This window comes from Anabas testudineus, chromosome 5, assembly GCF_900324465.2.
Source record: "Anabas testudineus chromosome 5, fAnaTes1.2, whole genome shotgun sequence".
Classification (NCBI taxonomy): domain Eukaryota; kingdom Metazoa; phylum Chordata; class Actinopteri; order Anabantiformes; family Anabantidae; genus Anabas; species Anabas testudineus.
Window position 1 is genome coordinate 11,108,566 of NC_046614.1, and position 21,088 is coordinate 11,129,653.

General features: G+C 40.7%; 4 protein-coding genes across 4 annotated transcripts; 2 read left to right on the forward strand and 2 right to left on the reverse strand.

Moving 5' to 3' along the window:
• Positions 1-765: 765 nt before the first annotated feature.
• LOC113153393 (protein CROWDED NUCLEI 3-like) lies at positions 766-2,873 on the reverse strand. The gene is made up of 3 exons (XM_026346999.1): positions 2,754-2,873; positions 1,260-2,151; positions 766-1,149 (listed from the first exon to the last, which is right to left on the reverse strand). Exons 2-3 carry the CDS (start codon positions 1,983-1,985, stop codon positions 766-768), a joined length of 1,110 nt encoding a protein of 369 aa, XP_026202784.1. The 5' UTR covers positions 1,986-2,151; positions 2,754-2,873.
• Positions 2,874-3,743: 870 nt separating this feature from the next.
• Positions 3,744-9,928, forward strand: npepl1 (aminopeptidase like 1). Its single transcript, XM_026350085.1, has 12 exons — positions 3,744-3,953; positions 5,063-5,248; positions 5,355-5,525; positions 5,611-5,700; positions 5,801-5,882; positions 6,142-6,284; positions 6,813-6,890; positions 6,993-7,093; positions 7,306-7,429; positions 7,583-7,759; positions 8,219-8,329; positions 8,930-9,928. Exons 1-12 carry the CDS (start codon positions 3,804-3,806, stop codon positions 9,086-9,088), a joined length of 1,572 nt encoding a protein of 523 aa, XP_026205870.1. The 5' UTR covers positions 3,744-3,803; the 3' UTR covers positions 9,089-9,928.
• A 627-nt stretch (positions 9,929-10,555) lies between these two features.
• Positions 10,556-14,695, forward strand: ctsz (cathepsin Z). Its single transcript, XM_026348410.1, has 6 exons — positions 10,556-10,805; positions 11,900-12,063; positions 12,262-12,441; positions 12,548-12,698; positions 13,315-13,477; positions 13,983-14,695. The coding sequence occupies exons 1-6, from the start codon at positions 10,678-10,680 to the stop codon at positions 14,103-14,105; spliced, it is 909 nt and encodes a 302-aa protein (XP_026204195.1). The 5' UTR covers positions 10,556-10,677; the 3' UTR covers positions 14,106-14,695.
• On the reverse strand, positions 14,331-19,876 carry nelfcd (negative elongation factor complex member C/D). Its single transcript, XM_026348409.1, has 15 exons — positions 19,669-19,876; positions 19,188-19,300; positions 18,971-19,080; positions 18,756-18,865; positions 18,470-18,577; positions 17,998-18,150; positions 17,421-17,551; positions 17,044-17,209; positions 16,804-16,938; positions 16,511-16,650; positions 16,307-16,421; positions 16,098-16,193; positions 15,863-16,003; positions 15,386-15,515; positions 14,331-15,182 (listed from the first exon to the last, which is right to left on the reverse strand). The coding sequence occupies exons 1-15, from the start codon at positions 19,729-19,731 to the stop codon at positions 15,148-15,150; spliced, it is 1,746 nt and encodes a 581-aa protein (XP_026204194.1). The 5' UTR covers positions 19,732-19,876; the 3' UTR covers positions 14,331-15,147.
• Between the last annotated feature and the right edge of the window lie 1,212 nt (positions 19,877-21,088).

Sequence of the window (21,088 nt, forward strand, 5' to 3'; positions counted from 1 at the left end):
GTGTCCCTATTGTCAAATTATTCAATGTCTTTTCTAGGGGCACCATCATTTTAGTCCAGGCCAGTTTCGTTAGGACTTTTCTGAAGTGGCCTTCTATGAGTCCTGATCTAAATCATATTGAACATCTGTGGAAAGAGCTGAAACATGCAGTCTGGAGAAAGGCACCAAACCTGAGACAGGTGGAGCAGTTTGCTCGTGAGGAGTGGAGCAAAATACCTGTAATCGCTTGATGAGCTTCAAAAGGCTGTGAAACAAAATATTAAGTCAATGGTGCCATTATTTTTCTGGAGCTGGTTTAGTATCTACCAGTCGTCACAAACAGACAGAAACCTGTGAATTTATTGCATTTTAATAATATTTACATGAGAGAGAAAAGAGCAGTGGATGGATGATCGGAGGAGGAGGGTGAGGCGGAGGGTGAGCTGAGGGTGAGCGGAGGGTGAGGCTTATGCTGGGTTGAACAGGGAGAAGGCAGATAAAAAAAAAATGGGGTTAGAGGTAAAAGTGAGGGTGGGGTAAAAATGGGGGTAGGGGAAAAATGAGGGTTAGGGGTAAAACTTAGGGTTGGGGTAAAAGTAGAAGTTAGAGGTAAAAGTGGGGGTGGGGGCAAAATGGGGGATAAGGGTAAAATAACAGGTGGGGGTAAAAGTGGGGGTAGGGGTTAAATTAGGGTTAGGGGTAAAACTTAGGGTTGGGGTAAAAGTGGGGGTTAGAGGTAAAATTGGGGGTGGGGGTAAGAGTGGGGGCAGCTGTGGTTGGTATAGTTCAGTTGTTTCTAGCTTGAGCCACAGAAGCATCTCTTTCCTCCCCTCGACTGCGTCTGCTCCCCTTGTTCACCCAGCCCCAGAAGCCTCGCCTCTCCTTTTTCTTTTTACTTCCAGTCTGATCTGACGTGCTGGATGAGTCCGACGTGCTGCAAGCTGGAGGAGTCGTACACACGGACACCTCCTCGTTCACCCTCTTGACTTTTTGCTCTTCGCACATGAAGCTCTGTTGCTCGTCTTTCATCTCATTCGCTTCCATTTGCAAACTTCCAGGAGCCAGACGTGCTGTGCCAGGCTCGTCCACAGAGCCACTTCTGTGCTTCTTTTTGTCGCACAAGCCTCGATGCTGCTGCTGCAGCCTCTTCTTCTTTTTGCACTTAAGCTCCTAGAAAGACAAAGACAGTCTTACTGATTTCATTTCTTCAAGTTTATTCTGAAACAACCTGTTTTAATCCAAATTATCCTAAAGATAAATTATTAGGTGGAGCACAGTACCTGAAGATGGATGTTTCTAGAAATCACACGCTCTAGATCCTCCTCTGCTTTCCTTGCCTTCTTCATCAGGGCACGTTCTCTAGCAGCCCACAGCTCCTCCATTTCCTTCTGTCTTCTCTTGGAGTGCTCCTCCTTCTCTTCAAGTTCCTTCTTGAACTTCTCCTCCAGAGAGTTGCACCAGTTCCTGCTCTCCATCAGTTCCAGCTCTTTGAGGTTGAGCTGGGATGAAATGCTCAAACACTCGTCTGCTCGAGCTTTCATTTCACTTTGGAGGCTGCTGATCACGTTATCCTTCTCTGTGAGCTGTTCTTGCAGCTCATTCACTGCCCTCTGACAGTCAGCTTGCATTTGCTGCAGGGCTGCTGTTTGCGCTGCGTCGCATGCTGACTTCATGTTTTTCAGTTCGTTCTCAAAGGCAGCCTTCAACTTATCACATTCATTCTTATAGAAATCTGTGATTGCTTCTTTCTCCAGCTTCTGTGCACTGAGGCTCTCTCGAAGAAAACAGAGTTCCTTGTCTTTCTCTCTGATAGTTTCCTCCCACTTCTTATCCTGGCCTGTCTCCTGCCTGGATGCTTTCTCATCCTTTTCGTTCTGAAGAGCCCTTTCCAGCTCCTTGATGTCTTTTTTTGCCATGTGCAGCTTTCTCCCCAGTTTGCCCTGCAGGCAGCGATTCTCATGCACAAGGCCTTGATTGTTTTTTGCCAAGTTGTCAATCTGCTGCATGAGTGCTACGTATTGACTGGACTGATTCAGATGATGTCCATGAGCCAAGGTGATGGTCTGTCTGAGGTCGTGCACATCCAAGCTTGGAGGCACTGCTGCAGCTGGCGCATAAGGATGAGGGCGAAAATATTGGGTAGTGTTGCCCCTTCTGTGCTCTACGAGGCACCTGAAATACATCAGAGTACAAGCAGTGTTCATCTTCAGTGGTGAAATACTCATAAGAACTCAATACTCAATACTTAATATTGTAAATAGACATATAACACTGCAACATATTTTATTTTTTAAAAAAATTCAGTGTCTTCAATTTTCCCAAACCTCTCAAATAACAGTGGTGCAGTAAAAAGTGCAAATTTCTCTTCTGAAATGTAGTGAAGGTGTAGGGAATTGCAAAGTGTTGAAATCACACAACTACACAAATAGTTTAATCATGTATATGTAACAATAACTCTTTATTTAACCTAATGTCACATTTATAAAACAGTACAATGTGCCATTTTCACAGTCTGCATCCTTCCCAATCTGCATTGAAATATATCATTTTATATGATCATTGAGAGTTTTCTTTTATGTAAAATACTGTCATTTTAAATAAAGTGTATGACAAACACTTCTCTGTTAAATAACCTATGAAACTGTGTGAAAATCTCCTGCTTTAAGGATTTGTTTGGTTTCAACATGTAGAAGTGACAGTGTGACCACAGCCTTAGAGCAGTGTTGAGGAAAAGGTAAAAAAACATTTCTCTGAGTTGAACGAGAAAATCTTACCTTAGTTTTACAGTTATATCTTTTCTCCATGATGATCAGAGAGAGATTTTTTTGCTGTCGACAATTTATTTCTTGTGGATAACGGTCTGACGGTCACTCACTGTGGTTAAGTCAGTGAAGTTAGGACTTGGTCTGGACTGGTTTGGATGTTCTCTCATTATGACGTCACGTGGACGGAACATGACTGGAACATCGGAACAGGATTTTAAAGTTCTGATCCTTCACTGCTGATGGTGACGTGTGGATTAAGACTGAATGCTTTTTACTGGGTGGAAACACATGATCTACACCAATTATTTATTAGTATAAACTATTAACTAACTATTAAAAGACTATTTAATTGCTACTATGGCTGCCTCAGCTGTATTTTTAGCTGTACGCCTTATTATTAATTTATACTTACAATGCACATTTTGATACACAAATAGACAAGTCAGAGAGTTGGTCTGCAAACAATAAATCCATTTGATATAATATGAAAAATCAAAAGAGGCTCCACTAAAACCAACAACACAAAACCAACTGGTGCAAAATGCAAAACATTTACTAAAAGAGTTGATGTAATTAACCTAATAAGCTGAACTGTACTGAAAGACAAACAACGTTAATGTGAGACTTTGTGAGTATCTTGAGATGAAAATGGGCTTATGGTTTTAGTAAGATGGTGTTACCAAAGACACATTCAAGCTGCCAAATAAACTGACATTTACAGTTTAACAAGATACACAATGACCAGTTTAAAACAGAGGATCCCACTACAACAAACAATACAAAACAAACCTGTGCACACATAAGCAATAACAATTTATAAACTCTTATGAAGAGATGCAACACAGGCATAAAGTCTATATATACTGATAAATGCTGATGTTTCTCCTGTGAAATCAAAGTGACTTCTTTGTTAGTTTGTTATTGTTTAACTACAATCTGTGACTCCATCCGCACCCTTTGTCCCCTGTCGGCTGCCGTCGCCGGTCCCGGCAGCACCAGGCAGTCCGCCCGGGGTCCGTCCAGCTCCGTCAGCTAGCGCCTCTTCAGCTAGTCGCAAAAATGGCGAACGTGGTGCTGGAGTTCAAGGCTTCTGCCGGTGACTCCGAGCCACAGAGTCGCCCTGTCCTCATCATCGGACAACAGACCAACCTGCAGCAAGTTGGCTGGAACCAAATCAAAGGAAAACTGCAGCCGGTCGTCAGCAAAGAGGTGATGTAAACGTCGTGAGTGATGTCTGTCTGACAGCTAACGTCAGTGTTGATGCTAAGCTAACACGACTAGCACAGCTAGCTGCCATAATGTAACGTTAACACGGTTAGCTAAAGGTAACCAGTCCCTATCGTAAAAGGCCGGTTAACTAGTCAGGTGAGGCTCTAACAGTAACAATTAACGGTGTTAATTAAACTTTCAAGGTGGTTTGGTTTTCGTTTGTGAAAAAGTAAATTACAATGTTGTTCATTTTAATAATAATAATGGTATTATACTGCAGACTTTCAGTGGCTCTAATGCTACTTAACATGTTCATTCATTAGATGTGAACTGGGAGGATTATACAAGTCAAAATATGAATTTTCCATTTGCTGGTTTCTAGGGGGAGTACCTGATTACTGATACCTCAAGATTTGCATATGTATTATAATATTATAGCGTTTTAATTAAAATTTTTAAACCTATTGGCGTCCTATACGTGTCAGTCGACAGTTGTTCCTATTTGCAGTTGTACAGATCTTCACACAGATCTTCCTGTTTCATTCTGTCAAGTCTGTCGTGCAAAGTCCTCAGAAGTGGTTGTGCAAAGGTGACAGCAAGCTTATAAAAACTAGCCTGATAGAGTGAGTCAAGGAAATGTAACCAGACATTAACAAAGCTTATCTGTCTTCTGACAATAAAGATAAAGTGATGTGACTGTTAACCGTGTGCTTCTGTTTTTGCTGCGTCTGAGAAGAACTTTAAGAAGCATTGAAATGAACAAATCCATATTGACTGATTCTTCATCTGGTTTTCTTCTGTCCAGACGTCACAAAGTTTATGGCTAAATTAGACATAAGACATGAAAGGGATGAAGCATTTCAGAGCTCTCAGATGCTACACACAGTCTTAGACATTGTTCAAGATGATAGGCTGTGAACTAGCTGGATGTTAGCCTGTTTCTACTCAGTTCTTGAATTTCAGAGTTGTGTAGACAGCTAATCATTAAATCCTGCAAACTCTTGATCACTTGTATGTGCACCCCTCATGTGTCTGTGTTCTTTAACAACACAGCAACAAGCAGCTTTGATGTGAACCTAAAATGTCAGTTTTGTCTCATGTTTTCTCAGATCTGGCAGGCAGCTCTCAACACTTTGAATCCAAACCCCACCGACAGCTGCCCTCTGTACCTCAACCATGCCACGGTGGCCGCCCTTCCCTCACGGGTCAGCAGGCACAACAGCCCATCTTCTGCCCACTTTGTGTCCCGTCTGGTCCGTTCCTGTCTGCCTGGAGGGAACAACCGCTGCATTATTGTTAGTATCCTCATTGGACATGTATTTGTTATTGCTTTTCACATTACAATTGATCTGTGCCTACGTGAGTTTTTTTTTTTTTTTTGTTTATTCCTTTCCTTTCCAGATGGTGTGTGAGCGTTCTGATGTGTTTGCATCCTCCTGTGCCATTGCCCGGGCGTTCCCCATCTTCTCTCGCCGCTCTTCGTCATCACGCAGGACTGAGAAAAAGCATGTCACGGTAGAGTTTGTGATTCTAGGGCAAGACAGTAGCTCCCTGGATGCTGCAGAAGTTGAGGTAAACTGCTGTGATCCATTTTCTTTTAATTATGAAATTATTTTAGAGCATTTATACCATAGCTGATTGCGTTTGTTATATCTAGTGTCTCTCCAACGCTGCTGATGGAGTGCGGCTGGCAGCTCGCATTGTGGACACACCTTGCAATGAGATGAACACAGATCACTTCTTAGACGTAAGTGAAACTGTTCTCTTTTAGGAATGTTGTTGACACTGTTACAGAAGTATACTCCTAGTCTGCAGACCTTTGCCAAAGAAATACATTTTTGTTTTAGGAGATCAAGGCTGTGGGAACTGAACTTGGAATCACTCCAGTGATCATACGTGGAGAAGAACTAAATAAAAGAGGGTTTGGAGGTATGTGTCTCATAAACATGTGTTATGGCAGCTCAAATGACTTTTGTCATTACTGATTTCTAATAGCTACATATATTTACATCCTGTGAGTAATTGCTTTTCAGCAATTAAATTTTTTCCAAGTGTGATGATTTTAAAAATGATGCACTCTTTTTCTTGGGAAACTCAGTGTTGTGTTTGAGTATGTGCCTGAAAGAAAACGGAAAAATCTTCAGATTGATTGTTGGTTGTTAATCTGTGTATCTCTCCATGCTGCTAGGTATCCATGGTGTTGGAAAGGCAGCAGAGCATCCTCCTGCATTAGCTGTCTTGAGTCACACACCTGATGGTGCAACCCAAACCATTGCATGGGTGGGCAAGGGCATTGTCTATGACACTGGAGGACTCAGCATTAAGGGAAAGGTATTCCTGTTATTCCACTAGAGATGTGATAATAACTATTGTACATATTATAATAAACCTTATTATTATATATATATATTATATGTCCCAGGAACATCTGTGCTGTGGCTATCTAGTTAAAAAGTTAAAATCTAGTTAAACTTAAAATCATTTGGGCCTGTTTTGGCTCTTTGCAAACAATCTGATACAGCCTTTCTGATTATTCATTTATAGACTACTGATGTATGAAGCGTTATTCATCTTTGGTGACTTTGTACAGTTGTAAAACAAAGTGAGTACAGTGACATCTGCTGGTCTGTAAAAACTTCAGCAGCCTTTAAAGATGGGCTGAAGCTGTAATCCTGTGTGAGTAATAATATGATAGTAATAATAAAATGTTCCTTATTTTTCATCATGTGATTTAATTGATGAAATATATCACTAGACTACGGTTGTTCTCTTTGCCTGTAGAGGTGCAACAATTGAACAACATAAGAGATAAAATAAATTAAGTGCATGTTTTCCTCATATGTATATATATATTTTTAGACCACAATGCCAGGAATGAAGAGAGACTGTGGTGGAGCTGCTGCCATTTTGGGAGCTTTCAAAGCCACTATTAAACAGGTGAGACAATGTTTGGGATTGTCCCACTGAAGCTGATTTACCATCCTGTTTTTCCCTGCATTTCAGTTTTTTTAACGATACTCTGTCCTCTGTTTGTTTCAGGGATTTAAAGATAACCTCCATGCAGTGTTTTGCCTTGCTGAGAACGCTGTTGGACCCACAGCTACACGACCTGATGATATCCACACTTTGTACTCTGGAAAGTGAGGCACTACTTTTTGATAATAATGTAATCCTGTTCTGTTTTAACTGATGGACAGGGTATCAAAATCCACAGGATTGTTCTATGTGCTACTTTGTTTTGTCTATCCTGTTTTGATTTGACATACAAACTTAAGTTATATAGACCAACTGAACAGGAATGAATATGGGCAGTGGTGTAAAATGTAAATGTTGTTTTATGGCATTTTCTTAGGACAGTGGAGATCAACAACACTGATGCAGAAGGCAGACTGGTGCTGGCTGATGGAGTGGTTTATGCTAGCAAAGACCTGTCGGCTGATATTATTCTGGATATGGCCACACTGACAGGGGCACAGGTGGGTTATTTAACCTTCCACGTAGTGGAGGAATTTCATCCTATACCACAAACCAATAGGTGATACGCTTAATAGATAATATTGGGTGAATTTGGCCTTGAATGTAGGCATTGTCTCTGTAGCTGATAGCTTTTTTTTTGTTTCTGTGCCCAGGGAATCTCCACAGGAAAGTACCATGCAGCTGTGATGACTAACAGTGAGCAGTGGGAGGTTGCTTGTGTTCATGCCGGTCGTAGCAGTGGAGACCTCGCTCATCCTCTTGTTTACTGCCCTGAGCTGCACTTCAGCGAGTTCACCTCTGCCATAGCTGACATGAAGAACTCTGTGGCAGTAAGTGACAAACTCCATCACAAAAGAAGTGGAAATATGCAGTTTATGTAGCTTTTATCAAAAGCAACTTGCAAGAAATATTTTGTGGTTTTCTGCATTTATTTGTCATAAAATGTGATTGGATCTAAGCTAAGTCAAGAGTATTAACAAATATAATGGGCCTAAAATAATAACATAAAAACTCTGATCTTTATTGAGAATAACAATAAAAACCTCATAGTGCAAGTATAAAAAGTACCATTGCAATAATGACCTCAAATAAATCTAATTGTAGTCAGGTGCCACAATATGTGGAGTCTTCTTAAGAAAATTAGTTTGGCGGTTTGGACTAGAGCTCGTTTGACTGACAAAAACCATTCTAACTTTCTGAGTTTGGTTCTGTAGTTGGGGAATGTTTATTTGGTGACTGCTTTTATTTAATTTATTTTGCTGAACGTTAACATTATTTTCTTTTGACAGGATCGTGAGAACGCCCAGAGCTCCTGTGCTGGCCTCTTCATTGGTTCCCACTTGGGCTTTGATTGGCCTGGTGTTTGGGTCCATGTTGATATCGCCTCTCCTGTCCACGCTGTGAGTACTGAGTGCTTTTGTCTGCTAACAGATACTGGTTCAGGTGACAGTGATAAGTTCCTTAAGTTTTACTGGGTGCTTTCAAACCAGGAGCTGGTTTGACAACATATTTTGAAGAAACAAGCATAGCAGCAGTGTCAAGACGAGACAAGCTGACACACAGCGATAGTGGAAAAAGTGGAAACAATGTTTTAATTACTGGTTGAACCACTAGTAGCAATAACATCAGATAGGTGTGTTTCTATAGCTGTGAATTAAACCTGCAGAACATCCAGGAGGAACATTGGACTGTTCTTTTTTGCAGAAAGTAGGGTTGAGGTCTGTGCTCTGACTGTGCAGCTCAGATTATTAAGGCTGTCTGTCCTGGTCTTGTGATTCAGCTAAAAAAAAAAAAAGGGCTCTCTAAAAAAACAATAATTTTTTTACTGTGCTACAATCCTGCAGCATAAATATCCATCCTTCTCATCAGTTTACTATGTTTAGAACAAACAAGGTCTTAGGTTTCAGTCACAATAATGCTGAAAAAGACACATAAAGGCTAACTTTACAGTAACAACGCTGGAATCTGACTCTTCTCTTTGTTTCATTCTGTCTGTGCAGGGGGAGCGTGCCACAGGATTTGGTGTTGCTTTGCTAATGGCCCTGTTCGGTCAGGCTTCCGATGACTCCATGCTGAATCAAGTGTCTCCTCTGGGTGCAGCCACCAACACGTCCGAAGACCAGATGGAGCGTGACTGCAAAAGACGAAGACTGGTGTAGAACAGAGAACAGTTTGCTCCTCGACTGTTCCGCTGCCACCACACACGGAAACTGTTGAAGCAAGAGCTCACTCAGCGAAAGTGAAAACATTTCAAATTGATTCACTTTCCATGTTTGACTTCACTGAATAAAGCAGATCATCATCAGTCTGTCCGATGTGTTATACTGTATCTGATTATGATAAATCATAGTCTCTCACTCATCCTCATGACTTAGCACTTGCTGCACCGATCACCTCCATAGCTTCTCCATTGCTCCTTTGCCCCTTGATGAAGATGTATTGATTATTATAAACACTGAAAAAGCAGGTGGTTTGGAGTGTATTCATGTCATAATCTAGCAGGTTTAAATTATTCCCCAGTCTTTATTTTACTAACGGTAAATCATTTAAATTGTTGATATTTTATTATTAATTAAAGTTAAACCTTTACCTCATAAAACATTAACCTCGTCAGCAGGCATTGTTATACTTTGATACTTTATGCAAATCAAGGATAATGCCATACATGTTGTCGTGAACATTGTAAAAAAAAAAAAAAATACTGGATCACGATTTGTAAAGCTAGATGTTTCTTTATTGTTTGGCAACCACTGCACTTTGTATTCATCCTGTATGTACTTGGAGTGTGTGATCTCTGGACCAAACTGAGTGCTTACTGCCGTTGTAACAGTTTCATAGTGGTGTCAGATCAGTAACGACAAGCATTACCACAAATGCCGTGTCAGGACAAAATACACAACATGTGACCTGCAAGTTTAAGTATTTTACAGATTTCAGCTTAAATATGTTTATCCACCCTTGTGACAATCATGTCCTTTAATAAAGGCAGTGCCATCTGACCTCGGTGTGCAAATGAAGTAAAATGTTTGAAACAGCAAAAACCAAGAAAACAAAAAAAACTCTTTACAGCTATTTCTTGGAAAATGATGACAAAGCAGATTCTGTTTACTGACAGATGAGGGTAAAAGCTATTAAGGCAGAGTATTTGTTTTAAATCTACAGTATGTTGCCGCTTCTTATCTTCAAATATTGGCCTGCGCCTGTAGTTTTCATTTTAAATAAATAGATATCATTGCAGCAATCCAGTAACAGAACAGTTATGTGTAAGCTGCTTTATTGTTCATAGAGAGCATGTTCACAGTTCAGGTATGTTAAAGGAAAATACACAAGATTAGATTGTTTCATTATCTCTGTCCACTTTCAACAGCTGATTAGGGACAAAAAGTTCTGTGCAAAAATGCAGGCCACCGTTTATCTGAAGCTAAAAATACATCTAGCAATAGATTCACTTTTTACTGCTGTTTATCAGCATCGCTGCATAGAAACAGGTAAATGTATGACTTTGTGTTTCGTCCATGACCCAGTTTTGGATCCAGCGAGCAGCGGCACCGTGACTTGTGACTTCCGGGTAAAACACGTGGTTGTCTGCGTGTTTTATGTGACGCGTTTTCTCGGTCACATGACGATTAAACCGGTGTTTACCGACAGACGGAGGAGGTTGTAGACCGTCTTTGCTGCGGAAACCACCGTCAGTGTCTCCTCTTCTCTCCTGTCCTGTCCTCTCCGGTGAAGCCCAGCGGTGGTAGCGATGTCCCGGCCGGCCGCGGTTGTTGTCCTGCTCTCGGTCGCACTCTCCGCTGTGTCCGCGGGAGTGTTTTTCAACCCGAAGCAGCCTTGTTATGTCCGCACACCGAGGAGAAACGACTTCGGTCTGAAGTGAGTGGAACAGATTTTGAAGGTTTTCCAAAAATGAGTTGGAGACGAATGAAAAACAACTCGTCTACAGTGAACGGTGCATTTCTGTGTAGCTAGGAAGCTAGCTGAGCTAACGTTAGCCGGGGGTTAGTGTTTATCAGAAGTAGCATCAGGGTGAAGTTCATCCAGCTAGTTAATGTGTTAAAAAAAGCAAAAATGTCTTCATTTACACTCCTGTTTCATCAGTTTTATCTCATATAAAACGTTAAATGTATGTAACTCTCTGATAAACTGTGATTTTTACACTAACTTTTAGTTGAAGCTTCAGTTTCATTTCCTTCAGTTGTTTAATAATTAGTTTGTTAAGTTCAACTTTATATCCTCAAAGTTAAATTCACTTTACACAGGTCACAAGGTTTGGTTAATCACATGTTGAGGAAGTTAACAACAGCATTGTAAATTCACCTGCAGTGAAACTAACATCAACCCTAAAAATACATAATAAACAGACATTTAAAACCGACCAAAGCAATTCAACCCACTTCCTTCACCAGCTTCTGAGGATATATCAGGGGAGAATAATATAAAAAGGATTAGTTTTAAAATCCCACATCCAGTACACAGTTTAAAAAAAGACTAAATAATATGTGTTTTATACACATTACACTTTTCATAACAATATCTGGTGTGTTCGTGTGTCTCTGACCGTAGAAACCCTGAGTGGACAAGTTTAATGTTTCCTTTAGGTTTAAAAACTCAAAAGATTGAGAATATAATCTCCAGCCTTTAACATACTGAAGCCGATTTGTCTAAATGCAATGTAGATCACAAGATCAAAATGCAGTACGTTTTGGATTGCAGCCAATCCATATTTCATGTTCAGTATTATTTTAATATCTTGTATAGTGAAGTATAAATGTTAGAAAATAGATGGACTGATTAACAATGCCAGCCCAAAGACATTACATTATAGGGACCTAAAGCAGAAAAGCATGTGAAGAAATCACATTTGAGAATATTGCTCAATAAGTGACTTGGTAAATCACTCCACTGTTATTTGGCTGAGTGTGTTGCTGCTGCATAGCTAAGGTATCTAATAACCCGTCCACTCACAGGACCGCTCCTCGTCCCCATGAGTATTTAAACGTTTCTGATATGCCTAAGTCCTGGGACTGGAGGAACATCAACGGCACCAACTACGTCAGCACAACTCGCAACCAGCACATTCCCCAGTACTGTGGCTCCTGCTGGGCCCATGGCAGCACCAGCGCTATGGCAGGTATGACTCTGTAAATGATTGCTGATTGCTGTTTGGTGGTGGTGTACATCAGCAGGTCCTCACATGACACAGACAGTATTTTAAAATAGTTATGGTAGTTCCACTTCCTCTGTGCACAGACGGGGCCTTAACCGTAACCAGCTCTTGTTGAGCTTTGTTTCTGATTTATATAAAGCTCTGTGTCTGTTCTTTATCTAGATCGTATCAATATACAGAGGAAAGCAACATGGCCGTCTGCCTATCTCTCTGTCCAGCATGTGATCGACTGTGGTAATGCTGGCAGTTGCCACGGTGGGGATCACAGCGGGGTTTGGGAGTATGCAAGCAAACATGGGATCCCAGACGAGACCTGCAATAACTACCAGGCTAAAGACCAGGGTGAGCCCCCATCAGTGCACAATTTAATCACTACCTTTCATAACCAGAGGCCATACTTTACGCACTCTGAGTCTGAACTGTGCATGCTCTGTCTCTCTGCCTAAAGATTGCAAGCCCTTTAATGAATGTGGCACGTGCACCACATTTGGTGTGTGCAATGTTGTGAAGAACTACACCCTGTGGAAAGTGGGAGATTATGGATCCGTCAGTGGGAGAGAGAAGATGATGGCAGAGATCTACGCTAGAGGACCCATCAGGTTTTCAACTTATTTATAGAACAGACCGTTTGGCTGGTTTTTGTTTTTATTTGTTAGGACAAAGAAAGACAGTTTTAATAATACTGCATTTGATTACACTCAAGGCACTTGACATAAGAAAACCACATCCACCCTACAGACATTAAAGCCACAAACACTCAGCATGAGAAAATAGAAAGTTTTCAGTTGTCTTTCGTTAGTAGGCACAGCTGTGGCCTATCTAAAGTCTGCAGACAGTTTCAGAAGGATAAAGAGTCTATCAGAGTCATGCAGCTCCACAAACAAGGAAATGACAAAAAAAGACTGAATGTGATATTACTTATGTTTTCTGTGGCGTTTCATGTTTCACTGCACAACTTTACAATGGCAGAAAATGCTAATTTGAAGTCTTTATTTTCAGCTTTTACTTAGATAATGGAAGCAAATGGACTTAAAAAAACATTAAATGGTCTTCAAATTAAAAATAGACATTCACCACGTCAGGCTCTTCAAGGCTCGTCCTTACCTGTTGTACACTGTACTGTAGTACTGTTCTGTAGTGCACTGCTGTTACACATTGCATTATTGTATTCATGCACCCGAAGAGAGGAAGTAATCTGGAGTTTGCTTTCTCCAGCTGTGGCATCATGGCAACAGACAAGCTCGATGCCTACTCCGGAGGTCTCTACTCTGAATACCAGGCAGAACCTTACATCAACCACATTGTCTCGGTGGCAGGATGGGGAGTGGAGGATGGCACTGAATACTGGATTGTACGCAACTCCTGGGGAGAGCCATGGGTGAGTCATCATCAAACGGGAAAACATCACACAGGGGAGGTGGAAATAAGATCTGCGGTCAAAAGAAAATTAGTTTGTAACCCTAACCCACTGAAAAATATTTCTACAGTCAAAACCTCAGATAATCTGACAGAGAGGATGTGGTTTATTTAGATTTGACCGATAGTGGCTAAAATAAACACACACCTTCCATCAGTCAGTAAAGTTCAAATACTGCTAAATTCCCATTGATGAAGAGAAACATGAACTCAATAAAAATCACAAATCACTATGTATAACCCTAACTGGCTGTTAGTGATTGATGAATAATTGTTGTTCCAACCAACGGTTTAAAACTTTGAAGCAAATGTACAGTTTAGAAGCAGGAACTAGGGAACGACCATTTCTACCTCAATATGTGACTATAATGATAAATCGGTGCACAGCGGTTATTTCACATCACCATTATCAGATTTTGATGTCCTGTTACCACACACACCTTTTATTGGTTTCTTCCTCTTCTCAGGGTGAGAAGGGCTGGCTCAGGATCGTGACTAGTGCCTACAAAGGAGGAAGTGGCAGCACATACAACCTGGCGGTGGAGGAGGACTGCATGTACGGAGACCCAATTGTCCCTAAAGGCTACTAGAGAGGAGCAGCGCCCACAGGGGCAGAGGTGGCACTGCACACTCCTAATGTCTTCCTGTCTGAAACAGAGCGATACTTTTTATATGTAAAATACTGAAAGGGAATGATTTTAGAATTTTAAAATTCTTTTACAGGTGTTTTTTCAATTATTTTTTTTATATTTGTAATCAGGGTTGAAATATCAGTGCCAGGATCTTCAAAACTGCTTTAATCGATTTTTTTTAACACATAGGTCTGCAGGCAGTGTGAAATCCTTTGAATTAAGTTGGAGGCTCTGAAGGGTAAAGATACAGTAGGTTTTAATTTTTTATATCCAAACTGACTCAGCCAAAGAACTTGGTGTATAGTTTGCCCTGTACTGCTCCGACATTGAATCTTTTCAGTGTGCTTAACGTATCGACGCTGCTGCACTACACCACATGTAGTACACAAGGAAAACCTTAAGTGTGCCTTACATGCACTTGACATCAAGTAAAGATTTATGTATTGTGCTTTGTATTGTGTTTTCATGCTGAACGATCTACAGTTTAGAGATTTAGCCAAAAAATTGTTTTGTTTAAAACTATGCCAATAAACCACACTTTAAATCTGTCCAATAATAATCAATCATTCTCCTGAAGGGCTGAGAGGTTTTCTCCTTAAATCCAAGACGTATATTAAGTCTTCTGCCCCTGTAGTTTTTGTTCTGGTCAGTTAGAGCTTTAAACAGTGACACTGAATGACCTTACATTTATTTATAAATACAAGAAACTACATATCCAGGTTTTTTATTTTAAAACGCCCAAAACAACAAAATATAGAAAATCAAATATACAGGTGAAAAAGAAAACGTGTAGCTGCATCTTCAGTCTGTCGTCTCACCACCTCAGTCACATTTGCCTTTTTGTTGCGTCAGTAGAGACTAATCCTCAAACATGTGGTTGAACTGAAAGGTCCGTTTCCAAGCAATGTGCTTCAGCATCAAGCAGAGCATTTGGTTATCAGAGATCACAGATGTTATCTGCATGACTAAGTCCCCAACATTTTCAGTGTCCTTTCCCACGTCAGTTAATCATGATGAAGTTCGACTTGCAGTGAGCTGAAAAACGGAGAAATAACCATCTGTTAGTTCTGCAAGAGGACGTTTTCAAATTTCACCACAACTTTTTAAAGGACATTAAATTCTGGTTTTACTGTCTGTGTGAAAACCACTTACTGAAGTTTGCATATTTGAAAAGCTTCAGTGGTGTTTTGAGGAATGAATTCATTAAGTCTCAACTCAAATGTCAGCGCATCACTTACCAATAAACTCGGCGACAGGGTCGTGTTCTCCCTCTGTGCGGATTGTTCCTGCAATGCTGTCGTTCTCCAGGATCGGCAGGAAGAGCTGAACAAAGTCCGATGTGTAGGGAGGCGCGATCACATCCAGCACCTTTAAGAGAAAAGCTGGAGTCAGATTAGTTTGTTCTGAACTTGTTATTGTGGTGGTGCTCAAGGTGCGTTTAGGTAATAAGCAGGCCTGTTTTAAACTATGACTCCTTCACAAACATTAAATCTGGAAGAGCAAAAACAAAACTTGTTTAGGTGACAGAATAATAGTAGGGTTAGGAAATATCCTCTGAAAACTGTAACTGTACTTAGTAAGGCACTATTAAATAAAATGTATTATTACAGTTAATGAAGACTTTAAATTAAAAGTTTCCTGTAAATTTTCAATGTGATTGAACTGAGTTACTCATGTGAACCAGAGGACATTTCAAGGTCAGAAGCAGCTGTTACCTCAGTGACAAAGTATCTAATAAGAGAGATATCTGTGTTGAGTTTCTCCAGACACTTTCGAATGTAACCAACTACGGGCAGGACATAGCCACGACTCAGCAGATGAACCATTCGGTCCAGCAGAGTCTTCTTCAACTCCATCTGACGAGGAAATAAAATCAACACACCGTCAGATCCAACATACACACTTCTGTTTAAATGTGAAATGAAGTATTGATTTAACACACACACAAACCTGCTCCATGACGTCCAGCTGAGAGTGCTCTGTTTCAAAAAGTTTGATGAGTAGCTGCAAGACCTGCGGGTGCAGCAGCTGATGACACGTGCAGATCTGTGAGTGGAGGGAAAAGGTTTATCTTTAACTGAACTCCTTTCTTCAAGGATGACAAATCGTATTTTATTATTATTATTATTATTATTATTTTATTGGTTGTAAATTTGTACCTCGTCTAGCAGAGCTAAATGAACTGGAGTGTGGTCAGTCTGTAGCTGGAAGTACCGCGGCTCGGACACTGTCCAGTCTACCCACTTTAACACCCCCATAGCAACAACTGGAAACCTGAACACGAAAATCAAGTCAGACGGGTCAGTTAACAGCGAGCTATTGAAAACTGACAGGTAGACATTTTATTTTGGCAGAGTTCTCACCGGATACACTGGTACAAAGTGCCGAGTTCAGCCACCAGCTCTGTAGCTCCCTTGTTCTCATTGCAGCACAGGTTGTGCACCGTCTCTATGGCCTTGGAAGTCGATTTCAGCTCATCTTTATTAATGTTGACTCGCTTGTTCTGGGATTGAAGAGAAAAATAGATGGAGGAAAAACATGTTTAGGAGACTTCAGGAGGCAGCTGCTGAGGTGGATGCTGGGGGGCAAACAGTAAACAACATGGGGTCATGTATCCAACACACACATAAATCAGATTCATTAACACTGTCTGTACCTTTCTCCATGTCTCAACCACACTGGCAGCGTAGGCCAGGATGTGGATGTATTTGTGTTTATGGTCTTGGTTGATCTTTGATCCTGGTTTAAACAGTGACTGCATGAACAGGTCGAGAAAAGCAGGAACTCTGATCTGTGCAGGAAAAAATAATTAGTGCTAATTGGTTACATACATAAAAAGCATGGCTTTTTTTTCCTAGCTTGACTAGAAATGGAGTCGCAAACGCTCCGTCCTCACCAGTTCCACAGGAGGAGGATCCATGCTGCTGAACATCTTGAACAGCACTGTGATATCTGCGGGATTAAGTGCTCCTTTAGACAACATGGCACCCAGCGCCTGACAGGCTCTAGGGTAGGCTGCTGCCGTACCAAGTGCGAGCGTTATCTGACTGGCATCGTGACCTCTGTGACACATATCACAAGCAGATTATTATTGTCAACTGTAAAGTTTGTTATCACCCAGCCTGTGCACCAAGTCCAAGTAAAATGTGGATTTCTAAATGGACTCCTGGTTTAATTGAGAAAACTGATTTTGCAAAGAACATTATTTCCATTTGATAAGTTTAACTCAATGAACAAACAGACCAAGTCAAACTGTGAAAGAAACAACCGTACCTCTCATGTGCTGACTTTTGCACCTCCTGCCCGATCCGACGCATGGCTGAACCGCCCTGTTCCTCCTGAGCGAGGATGGACATCATGGCCTGGGCGAACAGGTAGGTGTGCTCACCGTGACACACCATTTTCTACAGGAATCAAATGAGCAGAGATCATCACCCATTCACTGACTTCTACACATGCAGTGTAACTCTATTACTCACTAGAAACCCAACTCTCACTTCAACAGATGAGGAGTTAAAACTAGTCAAACAGACCCATAACAATATTCCAGTTTTTATTTTATTTACAATGATACGAAACTATGAAAAGCAGCAAATCCTCATTTTTGACAAACATAAAATCAGTGGTTGTCAGAAATTATTTAAACTCTAAAAGGCACTAATCAGTGGACTGATTACTGATCTCTGTGATCAGGGTTTATAAATGTCAGTAACATATTAAAAGAACAACAAGGTGCTAATGTACAATATAGAGGAACTAGTGTCTAACTGGGGCTCAAAACATATTCTGTAAATATGACAAAGCTTATGTTTCACTAGATCGTGATTTACAAAAAGCATTTGAGTCTCACAGCAAATTCTGGCAGGTTCTTCTCAAGGTTTTCTTCTCCTCCATCCAACAGTGTGGCCAGAGACGTTCTCAGTACACGAGAAAAAACCTCCAGTTGTTGACACGCTGTAGACACGCTGGTGATCTCCCCCTGGTAACCTGCGTCTGAAATGAGCTAAACATAAACAAAGAAGACGCGTGTGACCAACAAGCAAACAACGGCTTAGCTTCATCATGAAATATTTGATTTTAATGACATTGACCCCTGCACCGTAGTGTTATATGAAGTTACATCCCAAACTCTAATCTGTGTATTTGTCTGTTAAATGATATCTGCAGTGCATCTACCCATAATTCATTCTATTATAATGACCAACGTCCATCACAGGTACCAGAAACCCAGAACACTCAATTTAACTATTTGAGCAAACAGAAAACTCAACTGTGTCCTCAAATTGAAAAAGTTACAAAATTTTGTTTTTGCATCACTGTACCTTTACAGTGAAGTTGAGCATCAGGCAGTCTGGGTGAGCCTCTGCCAGCTTATAGAAGAGATCCCTCCATGTTGTGTGTGCAATCATCTGTTCGAGCCAAGCAGGAGTCTACACAAAAAACAGAAACTGGATCAGTAATCGTAACTTTCTCGCTCCCCGAGTTCAAGATTTCACACAAAATACTTTAGTTACATGCAGCATTGACGACTGTGTCTATAGCTCAAGATCTCAGGATGTGAGAAAAGTGGTTATCTGTAAAATGACTCCTCTTTCCGGGGGATCTCACCTCTCCCTCAACAGTGAAAATAGAATCTGCTTTCTGGGGGTCAAAGTGTTTTATCAGGAGACTCTTGAGGTGATTTTCTACTCGCTCTTGCACCTGAGCAGGCTCTACACCTGCAGTCAAAAAGAAATTACAGGTAATTAGAAAGGTCATCATCAAAAAAAACAAAAACAAAACAAAACACAATGAATCTGATCCAGAAGGATCTCGTTACCCACCCATCTGGATGAGCCACTCTGCCAGCAGGTTGACGGTCTGAGCCACAGCAGAGTAGTTTTCAGAGAGAAGCTGAATGACATGTTCTGGAGAGCCACCTGCTTGGAAGTATCTGCAACAAAAGAGTTGATCTCTCTCATATTAATGATTCCATGAAAACAACAGTCACACTTTGGTATTTTGAAATGGGAGCAGTGAGTAATGTTTTGTGCTTCTTACGTTTTGAGTGTGTTGAAGATTGCGGGCTCCATGATGTAGTCTCTGCTGGAGAATTTCTGCAGGCAGTCCTCCTGGGTCTTCCCGTCATTTTCCCCTTCAATATAATCATCATCCTGAAAGATGAATTTAAACATGCGATGGTTCAGATGTTTCTACACAGCTAACACACGAGTCTCCTTCTATCATTTGCATACATGACGATGCTTAACTAACTAAATAACTAAATGTAAATGTGTGGAGAGGAGTTATAGAGTCACATATGTTACAACTTCAGCGACATGCACGACCAGCTGTGTCGATAGGAAGCCGATAATCTGCTATAACTTCAAACCACGGAGGAGACGGAACCGTGCACGTCTGTCTGTGCACATTACCGGAGTGTTAGATGAACATTCAGAGTAAGGTTGTTGTGGCTGTAAACAGGCTAACGCTGCTAGCTCAACGATTGTCTGAACGTAGCAGCAACAAGTCGTCAACTCACCATGTTAGCGTTGCCCTTCCCGCCTTCCCAGTCGCCCGCCCCGCTGTAATATTCCTCGTCCATGTTGACGGGAAAGAAGTAACTTTAATGCAGCTTCAATATTCCAGCTGTAGTTCTTAAATCTTGACGTGACTTGTTTTGCAGCGGTGGATGCTGGAAGCAGCTAGCTTGTTAAGCTAGCAGGCTAACAACAACAGGAGGAAAATGGCGAGTCTGTGACGGACAGGCCACGCCCACTGCACGTAGAGCAGGGGGGGTTAGTGTCCTCAGTGCGGACTGTCAGGTACAACAGCTGTCTAATAATAATAATAATAATAATAATAATAATAATAATAATAATACTTCATAATAAACTTCATCAAGGACAAAACACAAAAAGAGCTACAATTTAACCAGATATAGCCATGATTAATATTTACAGGGCCCACTGTCCTCTACATAAAGTTGCAGTTTATAGTTTTTGTTGGAAATTCAATCAATGAACTATAAAGAGAAGGAAAACCGACATTAAGAGATGTACACAGAGAAACACAGAAGGAGTATGACTAGACACAAAATGACTCCAAACTCCAAACCAACATTTAAAATAAACATAACAAGTCATCCATCCGTGAACATAGTTGAGATGCACAGTTGTGTGCACATACCACAATTTCTTGTCTTGCACTTTTTGAAATTGCCTCTAGGTGTGAATGTAAGCTTGAATGATTGTCTGTCTCCATGTAACTGCTCTCATAAGGCTTGTGTGGCCTCATCCAACTATACCACACATTAAAAAACATAACTACATGACAAAATTAACCTTCCTCTCAATCTTCCGTCTACAGGCACTGTTAGTTTATATACAAAGTTTTCTCACGTTATAGGGAATTGAAAATCTCACAAAATGAAAATAACTTGACAGAAGCAGCAGGTGGTAGGAGTGCTCAGGATGTGAAATTACACATTTTTGTATTTGCATACATTAGTGTGACCAAAGAGAAAAGATGTCTAACTACACACAGCTGTGCCAACGACACATTAGTGGCAGAAATATTCTTCAAATTAGGAAGTAACATGAACGGTTGAGAAATTTAAACACTGTTAAGGCCTAAACACTTCACAGACATTGTGTCGTGGAATACGTATTATACTCCACACAAGAGGGAAACACAACCTTAATTTTAAGTATGCTCAATGAACTGATGAGTTCTTGAAAAAGATGCGTGTAGAATCAACAATTCCTTCTAAAAAAAATAAAAATCTGTATTTGTCGACAATGTAACAATAAAGAAAAAAAAAAGGATGCAACATTGTGAGTTGCTTCCACCTTTGATATGTTTACATTTCCTTTCAATCATATTTGTCCATTCATTCTTCAGTTTTTCCATTTTTGCTGCAGGTCAGGAGCCTGAAGCTCCAACCGCCCATTAGTTTAACT

Excerpts from the sequence above, each read along its gene's own strand:
- LOC113153393 (XM_026346999.1), bottom strand. The coding sequence starts at position 1,985 with ATGCAGCAGATTGACAACTTGGCAAAAAACAATCAAGGCCTTGTGCAT. Across the intron at positions 1,150-1,259 it reads CTAGAAACATCCATCTTCAG|GAGCTTAAGTGCAAAAAGAA; the intron begins GTACTGTGCTCC and ends TTGTCTTTCTAG.
- npepl1 (XM_026350085.1), top strand. The coding sequence starts at position 3,804 with ATGGCGAACGTGGTGCTGGAGTTCAAGGCTTCTGCCGGTGACTCCGAG. Across the intron at positions 5,883-6,141 it reads AAATAAAAGAGGGTTTGGAG|GTATCCATGGTGTTGGAAAG; the intron begins GTATGTGTCTCA and ends CCATGCTGCTAG. Across the intron at positions 8,330-8,929 it reads TCGCCTCTCCTGTCCACGCT|GGGGAGCGTGCCACAGGATT; the intron begins GTGAGTACTGAG and ends CTGTCTGTGCAG.
- ctsz (XM_026348410.1), top strand. The coding sequence starts at position 10,678 with ATGTCCCGGCCGGCCGCGGTTGTTGTCCTGCTCTCGGTCGCACTCTCC. Across the intron at positions 12,442-12,547 it reads CTACCAGGCTAAAGACCAGG|ATTGCAAGCCCTTTAATGAA; the intron begins GTGAGCCCCCAT and ends CTCTGCCTAAAG. Across the intron at positions 12,699-13,314 it reads TACGCTAGAGGACCCATCAG|CTGTGGCATCATGGCAACAG; the intron begins GTTTTCAACTTA and ends TGCTTTCTCCAG.
- nelfcd (XM_026348409.1), bottom strand. The coding sequence starts at position 19,731 with ATGGACGAGGAATATTACAGCGGGGCGGGCGACTGGGAAGGCGGGAAG. Across the intron at positions 18,578-18,755 it reads TTTTCACTGTTGAGGGAGAG|ACTCCTGCTTGGCTCGAACA; the intron begins GTGAGATCCCCC and ends TTTTTTGTGTAG. Across the intron at positions 15,183-15,385 it reads CCCTGTCGCCGAGTTTATTG|CTCACTGCAAGTCGAACTTC; the intron begins GTAAGTGATGCG and ends TCCGTTTTTCAG.